This window comes from Anser cygnoides, chromosome 16, assembly GCF_040182565.1.
Source record: "Anser cygnoides isolate HZ-2024a breed goose chromosome 16, Taihu_goose_T2T_genome, whole genome shotgun sequence".
Taxonomy (NCBI): Eukaryota; Metazoa; Chordata; class Aves; order Anseriformes; family Anatidae; genus Anser; species Anser cygnoides.
This window is the reverse complement of record NC_089888.1, coordinates 3,133,025-3,153,523: the sequence shown is the minus strand read 5'-3', so window position 1 is coordinate 3,153,523 and position 20,499 is coordinate 3,133,025. Positions and strand designations below refer to the sequence as shown.

At 43.8% G+C, this 20,499-nt stretch overlaps 1 protein-coding gene across 1 annotated transcript in view; it reads left to right on the top strand.

The window, feature by feature from the left end:
• Window positions 1–619: 619 nt before the first annotated feature.
• COL9A3 (collagen type IX alpha 3 chain) overlaps window positions 620–20,499 on the top strand; it is a 39,040-nt gene continuing 19,160 nt past the window's right edge. The window contains exons 1-14 of the mRNA XM_048074746.2: window positions 620–2,053; window positions 3,280–3,348; window positions 6,947–6,982; window positions 7,614–7,685; window positions 8,469–8,522; window positions 12,362–12,397; window positions 13,712–13,735; window positions 14,255–14,308; window positions 14,974–15,027; window positions 16,124–16,165; window positions 17,568–17,624; window positions 19,111–19,164; window positions 19,630–19,683; window positions 20,215–20,268. Coding sequence (XP_047930703.2) covers window positions 1,988–2,053; window positions 3,280–3,348; window positions 6,947–6,982; window positions 7,614–7,685; window positions 8,469–8,522; window positions 12,362–12,397; window positions 13,712–13,735; window positions 14,255–14,308; window positions 14,974–15,027; window positions 16,124–16,165; window positions 17,568–17,624; window positions 19,111–19,164; window positions 19,630–19,683; window positions 20,215–20,268 — 726 coding nt within the window. The 5' untranslated portion in view covers window positions 620–1,987. The remainder of the gene's footprint in view (window positions 2,054–3,279; window positions 3,349–6,946; window positions 6,983–7,613; window positions 7,686–8,468; window positions 8,523–12,361; window positions 12,398–13,711; window positions 13,736–14,254; window positions 14,309–14,973; window positions 15,028–16,123; window positions 16,166–17,567; window positions 17,625–19,110; window positions 19,165–19,629; window positions 19,684–20,214; window positions 20,269–20,499) is intronic.

The following is a 20,499-nucleotide window of genomic DNA, read 5'->3' as shown; positions in this document are numbered from 1 at the left end:
GGCACCTTTAGTGTTTCCAAGCACAGCTGGTAACGCCGAGGTCTGGTGGGCTGCGTTAACATTGAACTGCTCCTTATTCTATCTGGAGGTGGTGAGCAGTTCCCCTCCACTACTGTAAAACATGGCTAGTGAGTGTTTGTGGGGAAAAGACACTCCCCAATTCAGGTTTAATGTTGTGCTGCAAAATGTTTCAATATGTCTTGTCTTGGCTCTGTGCTGGCGTTCTCCCAGCTGTGCGTTGGGAAAGCTGTGGTGATGCTCTGTAGAGCAGCCAGGGCTAGCAGGCAGGAGAGCAGCTCTGCAGGGGGTGTATGGGGGCTTTAGCTCTGCTGGGCCCTTCTCTTTAGGCCACAAGCACAGTCTCTGTGGTAAAGACTTGTGTAAGTCCCTGTGTCCATGCAGCTGTGCTCCCCCTGCCTCTGGAAGGAGTGGGGGACTTGGAGATGAATACTTCCAGGGCTTTTCCCTTTTCCCTCGCAGGCTCAGCTCACAGCAGCCCTCCAAGCTTTGGCTTACTACGAGCAAGGTGCAGCAGCCAAAGGTGCTGGAGCAGACATCGATTTGTACTCATCGCTTCCTGCTGGGTCATCACTTCAGTATACCCTTTTGGAGCTGAAGACACCATCCTTCCCTCGTCTTGCCCAACAAATGCATGTTGCCACAGAGTGGAGCTGGGGAAGATGATTTGCTTTGCCTTCCCTCTTGCTCTGCCTGAAGCAGTTCCTGCAACCACTGCTCTCCCTCAGTGGGATCTGTGGTGTCCAATAAAGCATTTGGTTTACTTTGAAGCCACCTGAACACATACAGATACACATTCCCTTTCTGTCCCCAGCTGCCTGTTCCAGAAATTCTTGCAGAGACTAGGTAAATGTTTGAGCTCTCTGTCCCCTGTCAGAGCTGGTGGAATATTGGCTGCTGGGGAACTGGACAGGCACTCACTGTTTGCTCATACAAGCCTCCTGGCAGAAGGATGTCAAGCTGAAGTCCGGCACTTCATTTTTAAAGCTTTGCTTTTCCATTTCTCCTCTCTTGCTAACTAAATGAGCTGCGTTATTGCAGTCCTGATGCGTATTTCCACTGTCTCTCCACTTGCAAGCTCTGCTTTGGATGAAGTTGTCTTTAACTGATGAAGTACGAAACTATTTGTAGGAGGTGTTTCTTTGTTCTGTTTCAAATCCCCTAGCTGGTAACTGTCACGCTTCCTTCCTTGTAAATATTTCAAAGGCAATTCTTTCTCAGTTTCTTGCAGCTCCAAGAATTTCTCCTCTTTTTTCTTCCTGCTCGTGTCTCTGTGATCGTCTGTCCTCTGGTCAGGATTCATCGGTTCCTCAAGAAATCATCTTGGCTTTCTTTGGATCTCCATGGAGAGAAAAAGAAACTAAAAACAACCAAACAAAAAAACACTAACACAAAAAAAAAAAAACACAAATGTGAATGACTTTTGGTGCTAACAAACCATCCTGCAAAGCAGAGAGTGCATTTAGCTGTAATTCATCTCGCACTTGTTAGAGGTATATTAATTCCTCTGGTGAAATTGAGTAGCCTCAGGCGCTGGATGACTCTCCATCTGTTACTTTTTAATCTGCCCAGCACTGAGGTGGTGATGGGCTTTGAGAAATGCCCCAGCTGAGACCTAAGGAGCGTATTTGTGTCTCTAGCTGGAGCAGCTGAATTTTTCTCCTGTGCGTGTCTGCAAGTCCAGCCCTTCCTTAGGCTCCCTCCCTGCTTGCTGGGGCTGCCCAGCAGGGCATGAATGAGAGCCTCTCTTCTGAGGGACTGCTGCTCCCCCTCCTGCTCCCACCTCCTTGCAAAACCTCCTCTTGCCTCCGAGCTCAGCCCCTCTTGCCCGAGCTCGTGAGCTCTGCCCCTCCAGCTGGAGCCGCAGGTTTATCTGGAGGCGAGGACTCACATTTGTAAGCTAAGACCCAGGAGGAGAGAAACCGTTTGGCTGCCCAGGAGAAACGAAGAGAGGCAGAGCGTGGGCACGATGACTGTATTCCCCACTCTTGGGCTCCTCTTCCTTTGTCAGCTATTAGCCACCACCTCAGCTCAGGTAAGAATTTTCTTTTATGTTTTATGCTTAAGAAACGAGTCCAAGGGAAAGATAAATTGCAATGCGTGTATGTTATAACTGCAGGAATAAATGTGGCAATAGGCAGATTATTAATCTATAGTTTATTTAAAATGTGCAATTTGCTAGGCACTTTGTATGAAAACAGCTATTTTCATACCTGCACAGGTAGGCTTTTAGTTTTTATCCTCGTGTGCAGAATCTGCTGCTTAAGTTCAAAGTAAAAAAGTCCTGTCCTCCTATTCAGGAGTGCAGTTATACGAGATAAAGCCTTGGGAAAGGGAAACCTGTTGGCATAAGAGAAACAGTTTTCTTTTACAATGAATAATAAGTTGCCAGTGAGGCTAGGATGTCCTGATCTGGTCCTTCATGAGTCAGAGAATTTCTTATTCCTTCCCTCAATTAATTTTAAAATTTTATGTTTATGAAATAGCATATTTAATCCTTACTCACTTCAGCCATGAAGCTATATTAAAATTCCCTGAATGGCGTTAATGTTATTGCCTGGGGAAGTAACTCCTCGGTGAGTTTTTTCGTTGTGTTAGTGAGGAATTTTTGCAGTCTGGCTTGGGAATTCAGAGCCGCCCTCATCTGCTGCAAGCAGAGCTGCTTCCACAATGGAACCTTTGTTCACTAAAGCAACAGCAAGTTGCTCTCTGGAGCCCTCTCCATACAGAAGTCATTTGTTGGACCTTTATTTCTTTTCCCCCACATCAGACCTCCAAAATCCCAGATTTTCAAGTGACATCCTGCTCAGAGAGGAGACTTTCCCTTTCTCGTTCTGTCTTGAGCAGTGTCTGGCTGCTCCATCAGCCCATCAGACTGGTGCTGAATGATGCATTTTTAATGCCAAGCACTTTGCACATATTTTCCATGGTCTTTGCATTCCTCCCCTGCCCAAAATGAAGCATTCCCATAGGCAGCGAGGACCAAAGCCTAAACAACCAAACTAGTTTGCTTCCCAGCAAGCGGGTCTCATTCCCAGCACAATAAATGGGCTGGGAGCCCTGAGGATGTGCTCAGTCAAAAGGGTTTTCTAAAGAGCCTTGTTCTGGTCCTGAGCTCCTCCAAGTCCACCCGGGATGGTGGGGGGACCCTGCGGGATGGGGTGGCTGTGGGACTCAGACATCGCTTTCTGATTTAGTCTGTACGTTTCTTCTGATGCAAAAATACTCTTCTCTTTCTCCTCACCCCCCTAATCCTTTCAGAGAGTAGGACCACAAGGCCCTCCTGGACCCCGAGGACCCCCTGGACCATCTGGCAAGGACGGCATAGACGTGAGTGCCATGCGGCAGAGGGCAGGCTCAGCTGAGGGTGGGCGAGGGGTGGAGCAGAGCAGAGCGAGCTGAACAGAGAAGGGCTTCTCGTCCTTCAGAGCCCCAGCCTTTGGGCCATCCGTCACAGGTAGATGGACCTGGAGAACCAGCCCACCTGCAAGAGACCTTGTTCTGCAAGGGTCAGAATGGTGAACAGTGGTGCTGAGCGGCCTCACTGTCTTTGCAGGATCAATCCCCTGTTTTGAGAGAGTTAAGGACAATCCGAGTGTATGCACAGGGATTCACAACCATGCCTGCAGAGCTGCATATTTCTCTTTCCCTGTGTAGGAAGGAGGGGGAACAAAATACGGAAGGTTGTGTGCACAGGTACAACGTGCACCAGTGTTACTGCACGTTCTGTAGTTCTGAGAGAGGTTTATGTGATATTTCAGAGTGACCATATTTCTGGAGAGCCTGAAGAAACTCTTAATACGGGCACTGCCCTTACTTGTATTGGTTTTATTTCAACAGTGTAAGTGTGGCTGTGGCTAATTTACGTTGACATTCGAGAGGTCAGAATCTGACTCGTGTTTCCAGATATGAGTTGCCTTTAGTGGCCCAAACAGCAAATGAAACTTTTATTTCAGCAGGCAGTTCCTTAGATGATAATGACCTGCATAGGTAGAAGACTGTACCACAGGAGTTACTGGAGGAAAAAAAAAAGCCTTGGCCTGTTACTTTTAATTGATTTTTCCATAGAGGTTCTGTGCATCTGTTGGAGAAGACCTGTATTGTGTTCTGTAGCTGGCAATGGATAAGGGCATCAGATGAATCTTCAACATATCAGTTACAAAAGACCAGATTTCCGTCTTGTTATTCAGTTTGAGTAGCGCTCGTCTCCATAAGCTGCTTATGGACTACAGCAGAGTTTGTTTTTTTAAAAGTTCATCCGAAATAAGTTTCTTGCACTTGGGCCTTTAGGCAGCCTTGAAAAATTCTATTCATTCCATGCAGGTCATTTTCTTTTGGATAAGAAGGTAAAAAAAGATATATTAGCTCCCCGGTAAATGGTGAACAAGGAGCTTTTTTGTCTGCAGTGGTGAGCTTTCATGGGGGCTGTGTGAGCAAGGCTGGGCTGAAGGGAAAACTGCTGATTTGCAGCTATTCCCTCTGAAGTGTCCTTTCAACTAAAGGAGATATTTTTTCTGAAAATCTCACTCCGGTTTCGTAGTAGTTCAGATGTGGTACCTCAACAGTTTCTCTCCACTGTTTTTCATGATAAAAAGCCTAAGGGGACACCCCGGAGGAGGGCAAAGGATTCACGTTCCCATTAGCTGCAGGGAGCCTGTGGAGTCACTGCAGCAGGACATCAGTGTGGCCAGCGGACTTCAGGACAGGGTGGCTGGTTTTGTATACCGAGGGAAAAAGATGAATAATGGGAGGGATGAAGCCCTTCAGACTTCAGGTTGTGACCAACTTCTAGGTAACAGCAGTTGGAAAGAGACAAATCCCCATGACTGTGTTGTTCAGCTGCTCTTTTCTACAGAATATTTGCATCTTATTCTGGAACTGCATCAATATCACTTCTGACTGCTTTTGGAAACAGGAACCCAGGGAAATGTTGGTAACGTGAATCTACACCTTTTTATCCACTGCTAAAGCTTTGGAAAGCTCTCTGTGGGAAAGGATCAAACACCTGATTATTGTGAAGAACCTACTCCTAATAAATCAAACTGCTGAGTAAAGTATTTAAGACTCAGTTTTTGGACTCCATGGGAATGGTCTGCCATTTGAACAGACCCAAACTACATCCCTCCTACAGAGGTAGGTCAGTTCAGGTGCCCTGTTGGTGTGAGCTGTTCAGGGACAGTTTCTGCAGTTCAGTCAGACATTTAGACCTGTAAGGAATTACACAGGAGAAGAGATTCAGAGCTGTGGCTAGCGTTGAGCACATTCAGGCAGCCTTCTTCTTTGAGGGATACTGTTTTTGTGGCAGTACCTTCCAAAAAACTACACCATATATAATCCAGCGCTGAATGGAGAGGAACAAGTGGAGCCCAAGCAGTAATGTCAATTCTACCACTGCAAAGAATGAAACCACTAGTGGTGAGCTTTTTTTTTTTTTTTTTTAAGAGTCAGAACTCTTCTGGATCTTATCAATGCAAATTTTCTATATTCTGTAAGCCACTCCAGATGGATTGTCTTCACAGATGGCTTTGGATGAATGCTGTGTGGGAAGAGTCACTGAATGGTCTTTGAGATTGATAAATGCTGCTGAGGTGCTCAGCAGTCCCTTACCATGGGCCTTGAGCCGTTAAGTGGTGCATAACACACAGCTGAATTATTCAGGAGCTCTCTGAACAAACCTTGGATGAACCCCATAAGAACAATTTCTAGAAGCTGCTGCTTTCGTTCCTGCCTTTCGGTAGGAGCTGCAACATGAAATCTTTTATAATTATAGCCTTTAACATGCTTCACAAGCAAAATCTCTCCCTCCCAAGAATAGAAACAGCTTGTTGTGATCAAAAGAATTAGCGACGAGTTCCTGTGAATTATTTCTGAGAATGTAATTCTCCAAATTGCTAATAAGCAATTGTCACTTTTGAAAAATCAAGCTTTATTTTTTTCCAATTTTCATCTCCTGGCTTGACTTTATACAAACTTGCTAAGAAAGAGTAAACTTCCTTCCCAAGCACCCAGGGGAACGCTTCCTTTTGCCGACAGTCTTTGCCTCTAATTCCCAGTGATGCGGCATTTGGGGTATAAACACTTATTAGGCTTTTGATTCATTTGACTGAAGTTCTGGGGCTCCTGCCGAGTACTGCAGGGGTCCACGACGGCAGGATCAAGGTTTAAGATGGTCCCAAACAGCATTTGCTAATGCTGTGACCTTGCTGTATGGATTGCCATCACATCAGCGAGGAAAAATGCAAAGGGCTGGAAATGTAACGTGGTGAAGGAGGGGGCGAACCACCTATGCTGCCATTTCTAGCTGCTGTTACAAACCATTCATTGCAAAAGAAGTGCTCCTTTCATTTCCTTGGCAAGGCACCTTCCCAACCTACGATCATGATAGCTATTTATGGAAAGCCTGTGGGTAATGGACAGCAAAAGAGTTTCTTCATCAAGCCAGAGGACAACATTCCCTCTGTGCGGTGGCCCTCTGGTCTGAGCATTGATCAGTTACCGACACAGTGAGTAAATCCTTGCCTGAGCAAATCAAGGCAGCCAGTCTTGTGGAGAGCCCACAGACTTCACAGCTGCCAACACAGTAAATGCAGAAACCTGCTATAAATTCCACGACTTTGCTTACTGCCTTTTAACTTCTAATTATCAGCCCTCCAGTGGGGGTGGTGTTATTTCTAGCCTGGCTCGGTTAGTAACTGGGGATGTGGGTCTCACTAATCTGCTATTGTAGATGTGGAAAAGGCTATCCAGGTTCATCCTGCTCTAGGAGGTGACAGGGTCCAGAACATCACCTTTATCACACTGAGTGTGGTAAAGGTTGGAGCAGGCATGAAGGGAGAGATTGTGCACAGTTGGGAGCACCACAGTTGCAAGAAGTCATCAGAAAGGAGAGGTTCATCGCTAATACTGACGTCTTTTCTCTTTTGTTTAGGGCGAGCCGGGCCCTCCTGGTTTGCCAGGCCCACCAGTAAGTATTATCTGGTTGATATCATCTCATTCATCCTTTTAAGGAGTAGTACCGCACAAGAGTTAAGACTTAGTGGTTTGCTTTCCTCTTCAGCTGCAGCAGAATTTCCATAAGGGATGCATAGGAGCAGAGGTACTCAGCACTGGTCCTGAGGACAAGCACATTCTCCTGCTTCATTGCTAGAGGAGGATGTGCCTGAAATAAAGCTCACTCATCACCAGTGTAACAAAAACTGGTGCCTAGCCGTATATGTGTGGTTATTTTTGGCATCGTTTTGAATCTGCTTTAGCTCCTCGATCTGTCGAGTGATGCTGAAAGGTGTGCCATGCGCCACAGCTCTTTGCTTTGCGCCCTGTATCCCATCCCTTTCTACCTCTCTACTAGGAACAGCTTAAGGACAACTGTATGTGTAAATGATTAATAGGGTTGCAGAGACCTGAGCCAAAGCACTGAAATGCATTTAGGATTTGGATATGGATTCATGACAAGTTTCACCTCTCTGGAGAAATTTTTCTATGTTATTTGGTGTAAGATTAAGACGTGAATAAATGAACTTCCATATTGTAATCTTTATCAATATATGCTACCTTTCTGTTGCTATGATATAAGAATTGCCTGTTCTCTGATTCAGGGGCCAAAGGGTGCACCAGGAAAGCCTGGAGCAGCTGGTGAAGCTGGGTTGCCTGGCCTTCCTGGAGTAGATGTGAGTATTTTGTCATCTTCTCTTAGTGTAAATATTTTATATAGGCACAGATATTGTCCTAAAGTGTCTCATCAACTTTCTCTGTGTCTACTGGAGAAGCAAAGTGGGTACTAGGTCTACATATCTTATGTATCAGGAGAAATGTTAAGAGTTGAAAGCGTCTCTAGATTGAAATAAGTAGCACGAAAACAATTTAGAGATATATAACTGCTAGGATGGCACTGTTACAATGAAATATTGGAGTTCTTCAGAGGTGCACTGGGCTGTTCTGTAGAAATATGGGTTTTTGATGGCATTTCTGGAGTAAAATCATTGAGCTTGATTTTAGAAATCCAGTCTTGCTTATCGGTTTGAGGTCTGCTGGTCACTGCCCTGGATTTTTCCCTAAAAATCTGGACAGGTGACTGCACACAGTGAAATTTTCACAGCTTACCAACTTACTGCCATGGTAACTGACTATGGGTGAGGTTTTAGTACACTTTCTTTTACTTCTGGCTGGGAGGAAGCATTTAGGCAGCTTCCACGGCTAAGCTGAAGGACAACAGCTCAATAAACTCCAGTAACAAGAGCACTTGGTAGTGTTGATCCACACTTAAAATGCGTAGGGAAAGGTACAGATAATTGGCTTCTAGTCCTCTCCCTTGTGCTTAATTACAGAGAGAAATAAAGTGGTTAGGCTTTGCTGAGAGCTTGGCATATGGGTGATTTGTGATACTGACAGGGATTTGCTACAGCTCTTATCACTGTGCTTCTCCACCTTGACATTTTCTTTCATTTCCACAGGGTTTAACAGGAACTGATGGCCCACCTGGCCCAAATGGGCCTCCGGGAGACCGTGTGAGTACCACAGTAGATCTCAAGTCCCTTTAAATGAAACATTGTCATTGCCTGTGTTGATGACTTCTAATTCCTTTGTGAATTGGTGACTTTTGAGTGTTGATGACAGTGGCTTGTTTATCTGTAAAACCTCGCAGAGTGCTTGGACCCTTGAAATGAAGCCCCAGATGGCTTTTCTCTAGGCAGGGCATGATAGCCATCTTTCTTTCACATGGGTTTGAATGTGCTTGGATAGCCCCGGTGGGAATACTAATGCAGAACAGCTCTTGTAGTATTTTGAGCATCTAAAAAGTTCCTTGAAGCAGTCAATAGACTTAATTAAGAAGTTTATCAAAGTGAAGCTATTCTGGCCTTTATTTTCATTCTGAGTATGCAGCTCTGTTATGATTATAGTTACTGCTGCTGTGTATTACTGTTTAAACTTTTACCTTTCATTAATTCTGGGGCTGTCCGTACGGTTGGCATTATTAGTTGCTTTGGCACAGACTTCCCTAGCCAGCATAGCAAGAAGAGGTTTTGCTTGCTTCCTGCACATTACAGCTCTGCTGAGGGGACACCCCAGAGACAAACTGACTGCCTGAGATGCTAAAGATGTCCTTCAGATCACCTACAACGGGACATTACAAGGAAGACACTTAGGCCTCCATTATGACAATAAGAACAAAACAGAAGTGAGCCATTCAGCCCAGGTGTTATCCAGCATGGCTATCTGCTTGTCTCCCAGTGCAGAGAGATGAGGGTTGCATCCAGAGCTGGTCCACCATCCTCTTGAACTTGGGGCTGTAGCAATGGGCTGACAATCATCTATTTTTTTCCCCAGGGGAGTCACCCAAAGTTTAAAACTGTAAAATTGTCTTATTTAGTTGAAGAAACGAGTGGTAGAGCCACGTATCTTTGATACACTCTGCTTCCTTTCTCATGTGCAAGGCTGTTTGCTTGGCCAGTGGGGAAGTCAAACCCAAACATCTTGGTCACAGCTCTGAGCCTCCACCCGTCAGCACTGCGCTGAAACCCATCTCCTGCACTTCTCCTTAGGCCCACCTTTCCTCCCAGAGATCCAGGGCTGCCAAATCCCGACACCTCAGAGTGCCTGTGGCAAGAGTCCAGTATCTTCTGGGAACTGATCTTTGATTTTTGAAACAGAATGATTCGGGACCACACACAAAACTGAGGAGTTTTGTGCCCTTGTTTCATGTTCGGTGGTAATAACTGCCCATGCCCACTTTAGCACACAAACTCCTAGTTTGCAGGGTAATGAAGCAGATAATTTCTGGGCACAAGAACTTCCTCTTCAGCTATTTAGTGAAAGCACACAAACGCTGCTTTAGCACACACAGTTAATGTAACTATGTGCTCTGATTTGAAATGCTTTCCCTTGTCCTGTAACTCAATCTGTCAGCATGGGGCAAATTTGGGACTTGTCATTTATGGGAGCTTTTCAAGGTCAATGGTCCATCTGGAAAATTGTTTTAATTGGTCTAATAAAAGCTTGGAAAAAGAAAAGAAGCTCTAAAAGCTCTAGCACCCTAAAAGGGCAGAATCATTATTCTGAATGACTTTCTTCTGCCCAAGTTTAAGAACATATTTAGGTCTTGCAGGAATTGCTGAAATAAGCAGGTGTCTACTGACTGTTGTGGGATTGAATTCACACTTAACACTATGACTTCTTCTGAATAAGTATGTATTTCTGAGTTGGAGACAGAAGGGGACAGAAGGTGTTTGGCATATGGAAGTGGGCTCCTAGAAGACAGTTTTTAGTAATATATTATTGCTAAACATTTCCTTTCCTTTGCATACCACGTTTCAGTCCAGCAATGATTCATATCTGTCCAGGGACAAAGTATTGTGCAGCTGGCATAACAAAATGGCTTTTATCTTTAATATTCCTGTCGTTCACAGCATGCATTAGCTTTTCTCATGGTGCTGTTTACAGACTGATCAGATCAGGCCTATTTGGTTTTTTGGTGTTTTGTTTTGTTTGAATGAGCTGGGTTTTAACCTCACTGCTAGACCCTGATGGCTTTCATTGGAAAGTTTTCAAAAGCCATTTTGAAGTTTGAGGCTTTACACTAAGAGCAACGAGGAAAACATCAACAAATCAGTGGTTTTCTAAGCAATTGACAGTGCTGGTGCTCTAGAATCACATAATTACTCATATTTATTTATGAATTCGTAATGCCATATTAATCAAGTATTTCCTGTGCTCAATAGTTGTATATTCATAAAACATATTAAAGTGGAAAATTATGGTAAGATTGTTTTCTAATCAAAAGAGAAAGAACATTGTTATCAGGAGAATGAGTTGAGTCAGACTGTTATTAAAACAGAGGTGTAAATTAGAGTTTCTCATTTAAATTTAATGGAGTCACATCAGCTTGCTCAGGGACGCAGTGATCTGTTATTGCACCAAAACTTTTCACTGCTGAATGTTCCACCCTACAACCTAAAAATATCAAAATTAAGGACAGCAAAGTGCCAACACTTGGCACTTTGGGTACACTGCCAACCTTTTGGCACGTGGGCCAAAGCAAAAGGGAGTAATGCAGCTGTTTTGGGGTGGGGAGTGCAGGATTAGGGTGTAAACCAGTAGGTGCTGGGAATTCTGTGTTTTTACAGGAAGAGGTCTCAGCGTGTCCCGTAGGCATCAGTAGTTATAAAGACTTCAGCCTAAAGATAAAAGTGACTGGAAGAAAACCAGAGTAACTTGCAGTGAGAAAAATGAATGAGCTGACATTTTTAACAGAGTTGATTTTTATTGGATTATCGTTCTTTCCCCACGAGACTATTCTTAATGAGGCAGTTGGGTCCTCGGTATCTTTCTCTTTAGACTTAACAAGGGAAAACGTTTCTAATCTCATTTGGTGTGCACAACATTAGGAAAGGGCCGGAGTCATCACTGGAATCGACAGTGTGTCGGGATACTTTCCAGCTCTGCCCATCTGCCTTGCTCTTGTGGCCCTAGGGATAGATACGGTTTATTTCCAGCTCAGGAAATTGTTCTCAGGATGTTTTTGGTAGAGCATTTTGAGAACTTTTGGAAAACAGATTTGGTCAATCCAGCAGGTGAGAGGCTGAGGAAGGCTTTGTGGTGCACCAAAGGGATTAAGGAGTTCTGGCTGTCTTATTGTCTTTAGTTAAGCAGGAATTTAGCAATTTCAAGAATTACTTAATTCTGGTCTAAGACTTAATATCACCAAACTCTAGTCAAGCTAAAGAGGAAGAATGCAAATGGGAAAAGAGATTTGAGATTTGCCAAGGAAACTAGTGAAAAGGCAGAAGCTGCCAAGACTGAGGGGAAATGTATGAATTAATAAAATTCACTAGAACAAATCAAATCTTGCAAATAATTCCAGATAATTCAGTCACTGTATCTACATCATGAAAGTACTGTGAATGGGAATATTTCCAATTAATTAAATTCAGTTTATGAATGTTTAGATATTCATGGAGGCTCATCTGAGGCCTGCTGCGACTTGCAGAGGTGTCTGTTTAGTCTTTTAGGAGCAGCTCATGTTTTAACCCCTATTCTCTCTCATCCTGCAAATAGCAAAGCAAGTTGTTGGGGCCAGTTTGGAGCATCCATCCCTACTATCTTACAATGTTGTTCCATCGAGTAATTAATTGGGAATGACAGAATCATTATCCAAAAGTTTCTGTCCTTATATTATTTAATGCAGCTGAGCATCTCCAGTTGTGTACTGTTTCTCTAAAACACTGCTGGAGTTTCCAAGCAGAGAGTATTGGCAAGCAGAGCAGGCACTGGTGTCTTATCAAATGGAAGTTTGGGTTTTATTTCTGATTGACCTGCTAATTTGCAGTCTGTTGTTTTATTCCTGTAGGGTGCATTAGGACCTGCCGGGCCGCCTGGACAAGCTGTAAGTAACTCCTGGAACTGCATATGTAGAGGTGGTGTGTGGGACCGTGCCTGAACCTGCACCGAGAGAATATGGGAAGCCTTGTATCCCAAACAAAGAGATCAAAACCTGAATGAGTGAAAATATTGTTTAAGTATTTAAATATGTATGCTTGAGCTGCTCTGGTAACACAGGGCCTGCTCTTAGTCTCTGAGATGTTACAAAGCAACCTAGCTTGGGATAAAGACTTGCATATCAAACCTTCCTTCTATTAGAAGACGTCTTTTGTGCTGTGTAAGAAAAAGGAATAGACTGTTTTGTGTATTAAGCTATTTGGCTGCACAGACATTACTAGTCATTCTATGCTCATTTTGAAATCCATGTTGCTTTGTTAAACATCTCATTAGCTATTGGCAAGTCACATTTAGTCTTTGATGTCTGTATTGATGGAATAATAGAAGAATCATGCTAGGTTCATAATGACCAGAATGGATGTCTCTGTAAAGAAAGCCCCACTTAAGTACTTTCCATCAAATCAAACGATGACTGAATGTCCACATTCAACATCAAGCCTAAGGATTTCTGAATACAACTGCTCTGATAAATCTTTTTTTAGTGTTGCATCTAAAAAGATCTTCAATTAATGCTAAACAAGCTAACAGTCTTCTCCAACAATTATTAACAGCCCTGTTTCTTCATGAAGCTGAGCTCAATTGCAGAGCTTGCTATTCTGATTCAAATACATTCCTCTGCTGCCATGAGCAGATGTTACCACATCGTGTTTCTTACTAATGTAAACGTGCTCTCCAGGCACAGGAACAGAGCAGGAGGGAAAGCCTCACAAGTCCTTCACCGGTGTGGTGGCACAACACGTCCAGGCATCTATTTTGTTAGATGGCCACGACCGACTCAGTAGCCCTCTTCCTTGTCACCACACATGGATCTTGCATTGCAGGACTTCTGGTGGGTGTCAGTTGAGATGAGGTCTCCGGAAACAAAAAAAAATGCATGAAAACAGGGAAAGCAGATAAATGAACTAGAATGCTATCCTCAAAAATGTCTGTGTCCCACTATCATGTCACCGTATGTGGCTTTCTTTATAGATGTCTCATAGGTAACAAGGATGTAAAGGGAATACAAATTATTAGAGGTAACAAAAGGATACATTTAGACTTTAGCTATGCTCTGATTGCAAATTACAATAACTGGGGGGCAGGAGAGCACTATGAAATCTGAAAGGAAAAAAAAATTAAGAAGCACTTTCTGAGATGCTGGTCTTCTTCCCATATGTTCAGTTTCTAAGTGATCTTTTACTGTTTCAAATATCCTTTCCAGGGCAAAGGACTACCAGGACCTCCAGTAAGTAATGAGTCTATTTTTCAAAAAAGAGAGTTAAATTACTATACTAGCTTTATTGGATACTCTGATTTTTTTTTTTTAATATGAATGTTACAAACCCATCCCAAGTCTTGGGTCCCTTTCTTGTGCTGGGCAGCAGTATAGGAAGTTGTGCATGTTGGCAGCCTTGTGGGCTTGGTATGTGTACCTTAACCTCAAGGCAGCTGGCCACTGATGTTAATTCAAGGCAGAGCAGCCTTGTGATTGCTGGAAGTGGCCTTTTCTGGAGCAGCTTTTGTTCTGCTGGGGTGGCTCAGAGCTGCTGTGAGTCAGTGGGGATAGATGCTGTCAACGCATGACAATGACAATAGCATGCCCCATGGAAAGGTGGAGCAAGAAGAAAGATGTGCATTGGCAAACCAGTTGTCTGGGTGTGGGCTCCTCTTGGGGATTAGAAAAATGAATACAGCCAGACTGTTTGCTGGGCTTTGGCAGCTGTGAGGTCACCAAGGTTGTAAGGCTTTTTTCTCTGTTCAACAGGGACCTCCAGGACCCAGTGGGCTTCCAGGTGGAAATGGATTTCGGGGTCCTCCCGTGAGTTTCTCCTACCATTTGATCCCCGTTCACTGAACATACTGCAAACACAGAGGAATAAGGTTCATTTCGGGTTTCTTTCGCTGTTCTGGAAGCATGAAGCATGAGGCATTGCAAGCTCTGCGTATGCCCACGGGCGATGCTATTCCTTGTACGAGCCTGTGCAGTGTCACTCCAGTCAACCAGTGCTGTGCCAAAGACACGCAGCTGCTTGCAGCCCTGTCTTCTTTTATCAGCGATGAGTAACAACAAAAGAGCAGCCAATGTCATGAGAACAGAGGTCAGTCACCACTGGCGTGTGCTTTCAGCATCCTCAGTAAGAAGCTATTGAGCAGAGTGGGTCTGGTCTGAGGGAGCCCATTCTGCAGAAGCATACCATCATTTTTGTATGCTCACAGCTCCACTGGAGAGGTACAGAGACAGTAGAAGCTGGGATGTAGGTACACAATATGTTCTTCCATCCTACTCCCTATACTTGCATCTGCTATTCTCTTCACAGCTGTGGAAGCCTCTGCAGACCGAAGGGTGCAATGTAGTCCAATAGAAATATCTTGCCTCACATTCACAAATGTGCAATGGTATTTGGTAGCTATCCTTCCTCTTCTTTCACATTTTCATCTAAATGTTTAAGAAAATAAATTCTTTCTCTTTTTCTCTTTTTTTAGGGACCTTATGGTCTGCCAGGATTCCCAGGGCCTCCTGGACCACCCGGACCTCCCGTAAGTTGAGACTTGTAAATAAATATGAGAAACTTCCCATGGGGAATCCGAAATTTTCATCTTGCTGCCAGCAAGTGCGTGTTTCATTTGCTGAAATTGCCATGAGCACTCCCTCTCCGGGCTAAGTTTCAGCAGTCTTTAAACACTGAGCCTCAAGGAGAGCAGTGACTTCTCACTGGCTGCACTTTGGTGTGTGGATTATCTCCTGTGTATTATTTGTTCTGTAAGGGGTGGAGGAACCCACTGATGTCCAGGCTTTATGACATAGAGAGATCACAGGGTGGCTTTTTTGTTTTCTCAAGTAAAATTTATATGGTTGCTTGAATCAATATGGAATTTATCCTTCCCTCCTCTCAAAATATCAGGTCCTGGGACCACATCTAATGTAGTGACCTATTCCACACTCTTAAAAGGTCATGTATCTGCCAGTTTAGTAGTATCTACGTCTAGTTAGCTTGTAAATTGCTATCCTAGATTGGTATTGTGTAGTCCCACTGTGCTAACGATGCTGGGCTCTGGACAGACATTCAGCCATCTGGGCAGCATTTGCAGCCTAGTTTCCCGTATCCTTCAGAGGGCAAGCAGGGACATACTTGTTGCTTGCATGTCCCTTGGAGGTAACTTGTGTGCCTGACACATCCCTGTCTGGGAGCCCCTGCTACAGGCACAGACTCCACCAGGAGCCTGTATTGTAGGTGTGTGTTCTTGTAGTGCCAGCAAGGGGTCTGGAAAACAGCAAATCTCTGTTTTGGTTTTCCAGGAGTTTCTTTGGAGGGCCAAATAGGATCAGGAGGGCTTTCCCCCAGATCCAGAGGAGGGCCAGGCACAGCTGCTCTCCTCAAATTGTTGGCATAAGGCTCAAAGATCTTTTCCCAAGCTCAGCTGTGCATTTCCAGTGCATGTTCATGTCTGACGTATCCATTTTGAGGACTGGTGCAGCTCATAACACTCTGTGTTCTGGGACTGCATTTTACACCATGTGGCTAGGTATCTGCCTTGTGCTGATCTAGGTTTGCAAACTGCATTTTCTAAAGATAATATTTCTTCCTTGTGGTTGTCTAGATATATTTAAAAGACCACATTTTATGAATTTCAGGGTCTTCCAGGCATCTTTCCTGATGGCGGTGGGGACATCCAGGTAGGTTTTTCTTTATGTAGCATGAGAATATTTTTGTTGTAGTCCCTGATGTGGCTTTTCATTGACACATTTGGGTGGAGGTCAGAGCAGTTAACGTGCACCATTCAGCCCTGCAGACAAGGATCTAAACTGCCATATCGCAGGATGCGTAAGTGTCGCATGAGTAGGCGTTTGCAAGACTGAAATGTCCTTTCAAGGAGGTAGACATGGTAGTGCTGATTTTTTGCTTGATCTTTGCTTTCCGGTTTGCTTCCTAAAGTGCAGGTTTTGCGTACATTCTGCATCTACAAAACAAGTTTAGCAGTTGGCAAGTGACAACAGCTTTTCACGCATCTGTTTCCAATCCTGCTTTGCAAGAGAAAAGGTCATGCGTGTGGCACTGTTTATTTCCATGGATGGTGGCACTGGGTTCCTGTGGGCATATGCTTTGTTTAGACTTCCTTCCTTATGAGAATGTCTTGATTCCTTTCTTCCAAGGGAAAGAAAGGAGCGTTAAGTCCATGAACGATGGAAGTGACATTTCCAGATTTCGCAGCTGTTGTTGTGACAGCATCTTTGGTTTTCTAATTGGCGTGCCCCAAAAAAACTCAGAGTCGGTTTAGGCTACCTTATGGCAAGTCACATGGAAGTTAATAGAAAAGGATACCACTTCTGCAATTTTAATTTATGTTACCCTGTGGAATATACTAGAAAATTAAATTCTTGCTACAGACATGTAGCCTGAAGTTTTATTAGAAGAAAAAAAAATAAACAAATGAAAGTAAAGGTGCAGAAGAAAATCTTGTGCCCTATTTATACAGTTTTTAGAGTGTGGCCTTTGGAACCCCCATTAAATTTCCTTGCATGCTCTGATTTGTTCCTAGTTAAATTAGAGTTCACACCAGGGACCCAAACAGCCCTAGACATCTGCAGATACCAGTATATTGGTATTTGGGTTAATTTTCTATAGGTTCCCTTCTGATATGCTCTAATGCTTGCCCCTGTTTCAGTTAGGTGAGTTGCCTCATGGAAATCAATAGGGGTCAACGGGTGCACAGAATTAAATATGTTCCTGATGATTTGCGAGGTACCTATCCAGCTTTACTGGAGATTTTTTGGCCTGTGGACACCTATCAGCCTTCAGAATTTCTCACAGTCCATGCAAGCATGCTCAAAGTGAAGCCGACCAAGCATAAATCATTATTTTGTGGGTTACTAGGGGCCTGAGGACCTGTTTAGGATCCCTTTACCATAGGGAAATGCCAGTGAATGTTATGCTATGAATGAATTAGTGGATTTAGAACCAAAACCCACTAACATTTGTTTCCAGACATGGCCTTTTCCCCTCTTCTTAGTAACAAAACCAGCTTCCGTGGATGCACTGTGTATATTTGATAAACCAGAGTGCTTCTGTTTCTTGCAGTGCCCAGCTCTGTGCCCACCGGGTCCTCCAGGTCCTCCAGGAATGCCAGGGTTCAAGGTAAGAAAAATGCCATCTGCAGATACAAGGGTCTACCTCCCAAAATAAATGTCCCCATGATCCCCTGAGATAAAATTATTTTATGTGCTGTACATGTCTCCTGTAGTCTCCACACCTCTCCAAACCAGTCATGCATTTGCCTGGGTTTATGGTGTCAAAGCAGAAAACCCCTAAAGCAGCCAAGTGTGAAGCAAGAGGAGAATGGGGGGAGGCTGATCCTGCCCTCTTCGCATGCTGTTCCCCCACTCATAACAATAGCTGCTCTGCCACCGAAATAAATCCTGCAAAGTGCCGAGGCCCAACAAGTTTGTGAGTGCTCTCCCTTCAACCGCAGCAAGAGGCTTTACATCCTTGAAGTACCTGCATGTGCTTACAGGACGAGTTGTTTTGTGGCTCCATCCGCTGCAGGACTGCAAGCCTTTGTTAGATGCAGGTTTTGACTACTGATTTAGACTACTGCCATTCATTCCTAAAAATTAAATTTACCGTAGCAAGATATAACTTACATGATCAAGTAAAACTTAATCGTCATTTTATACGCAGCATAGCACCAGTCAGCTTTTTGTTTGTTGTTTGATTCCGGTACATAAATTCTAGCCCTCAGGAAACCTCACTCAGCACTTAAACCTCTCCTTCTCTTACCGTGTGCCATGATTCCTATGAATTCTGTACAGTAGATACACTCCAGCTGAAGTAGTAGTTACTAGGGTTTTTTATCGGGTTTTAGCAGTAGTTGGAACACCTGGGACTTACTCTCAATTCCCCATGAACTGAGCTTTTGAAGGTCTGTTTGGCCTCTTGGTTGAGTCACAGAATTCATTAGAAGCACACAACATGTAGAGTATAACTATTCAGAATTCATAGCTTATGAAATGGAAAAAAACTGTGAAACTCTCCAATTATGATGCAAATGATGCACAGGACCTCCTGCACGGTGAGGAATAACATCCACTGTGGCTGAAATTAAGTCTGGGTCTCTCCCAACAATAATAGGAAGGGAGCCAAGAAGCAAATTGAATCTGGGCTTATATAAAAGATTTCAGTGGGACGTGGATTTCATTGCAAGCCTAATGATGCCAAGATTAAAGATGACTTTAACAAAAAGAGAGGCTAAAGATGCAGAGCGTGATTTTCAGAAATGTCTCAGCCCCATTTTCAAAAGTGATAGAAACTGGGTTCTGGTGGCTGACCTGTGATTGAGGATTGCATCCAGAGACCTAGCCTACTCTCAGAGCATCTACTCTTGAAAACCAAATCTGGGTATTTTCTGAAAACAGATAAATTCTGACACAATGATATTTAAAAGGACCAACTGAAATGGTGCATGGCTAGAATTGATCTTGATTCACACATTTTACAGTACGTTATAGATTATTTTCCTAGTCCTTTTTGTTGCGTGGGTTTAGGTCTTGCAGTTATCTAACAAAATCTAAATTTTGAAAGAAGACTGTACTGGCACGTGGATAATCTGAGCTCTTATTTCTAGGGACACACTGGTCACAAAGGAGAACCTGGTGAAATAGGAAAAGAAGGAGAGAAGGTAAACTTCAATCTAAGGGGTGGGGGGAACTTTTCTCTTTAAAAGCACCATACCAAATGTTTTTTTCAGAAGACACGGAGATGTAAGGCAATTGGCTGAACAGCAAAGGGAAGCTGTGACTAAAATGTACTTGCTTCCATTGCTTTGCATGTATGTCTGTGTGCTAATACTTCAAGAACATTCCCCATAATAATAATGTTAAGATCAGTTCAACAAGTTAACTCCTATTGTTTCATATGCAGGGGTGTCAGCTCAGGAAAAAGCCCTGCATTAATCACTCAGGTAAATTCCTGACTGATCAAGTGTTCTTGCAAGTAGAAGAAATTGCATACCATGTAGAAGAAAAAAAATGATGCAGAAATCTGGGTGGGAGGGAGCTCAAGAAATAAGATGGGAAGGTACCTGGCTTCGTGTTGGCAGGCTGGTGCTCTTTCTCTTCTTGTCTAATTAATTTTTCTCTCGCAGGGCAACCCTGGCCCGCCAGGTCCTCCAGGCATTCCTGGCAGTGTTGGCCTGCAGGTAACACCTACTTTCAGGGTGGTTCCCATGATGTTTTTGCTGTGAAACTGAACACTGCCTATGATCATTTTGCATTGCACAAACAGCTCTTGCCTCTCCATAAAAACAGATGCTGGTGAAAAAGTAAAATCGTAGTAGATTCACTGAGCTTTAATTCAGGTCTTGCTTTTAGCACCTCACCTTGGATAAAACATCTGAACAATAGCCGCTGTCTTGGTACTCTGGTAGAGTCCTGGACACTTTTGGTTGGGTCTGAGGCCGAGCTCTGGGATGGCTTGACAGTCTGGCAAGTGGGCTGGAGAGAGCATGCACGCTGAAAGCATGTCCACATGGAGTATCTCCACAGTGTCACTTGCTCCAAGATCATCAGTGAAGAGGGAAAGGTCTTGTCTGTGCATCAGAAAGCTGAGCTTTCTGCTATACCTCAGTGTGTCTTAAGGTTTGTGGGTTGATGAGTTGCTGTATCATTCTGTTCCACCATGTTGTGTTTTAACAGTGATTAGGTTTTAACAGATTTGTTTTCTTAATTAGGGCCCAAGAGGACTAAGAGGCCTCCCTGGTCCAATGGGTCCAGCTGGCGACAGGGTAAGAAAAACTTTCTTCTGATTTCTCTCCCTCCACCACCAATTTGTCCTGTCCAGATGGCAGGTGTCTATTTGTCCTTAATGAAGATTGTTGGGGAACTTGTAGAGATGCAAAGTTCAGTCTCTTTCCTGCACATCCACTAAACAGAACAACCTTCCAAAGGCAGAATGAGTCTACATACCTGCAAAATTAACAGGATCAGGCACAGCATTGATTTAAACATTCAGACAA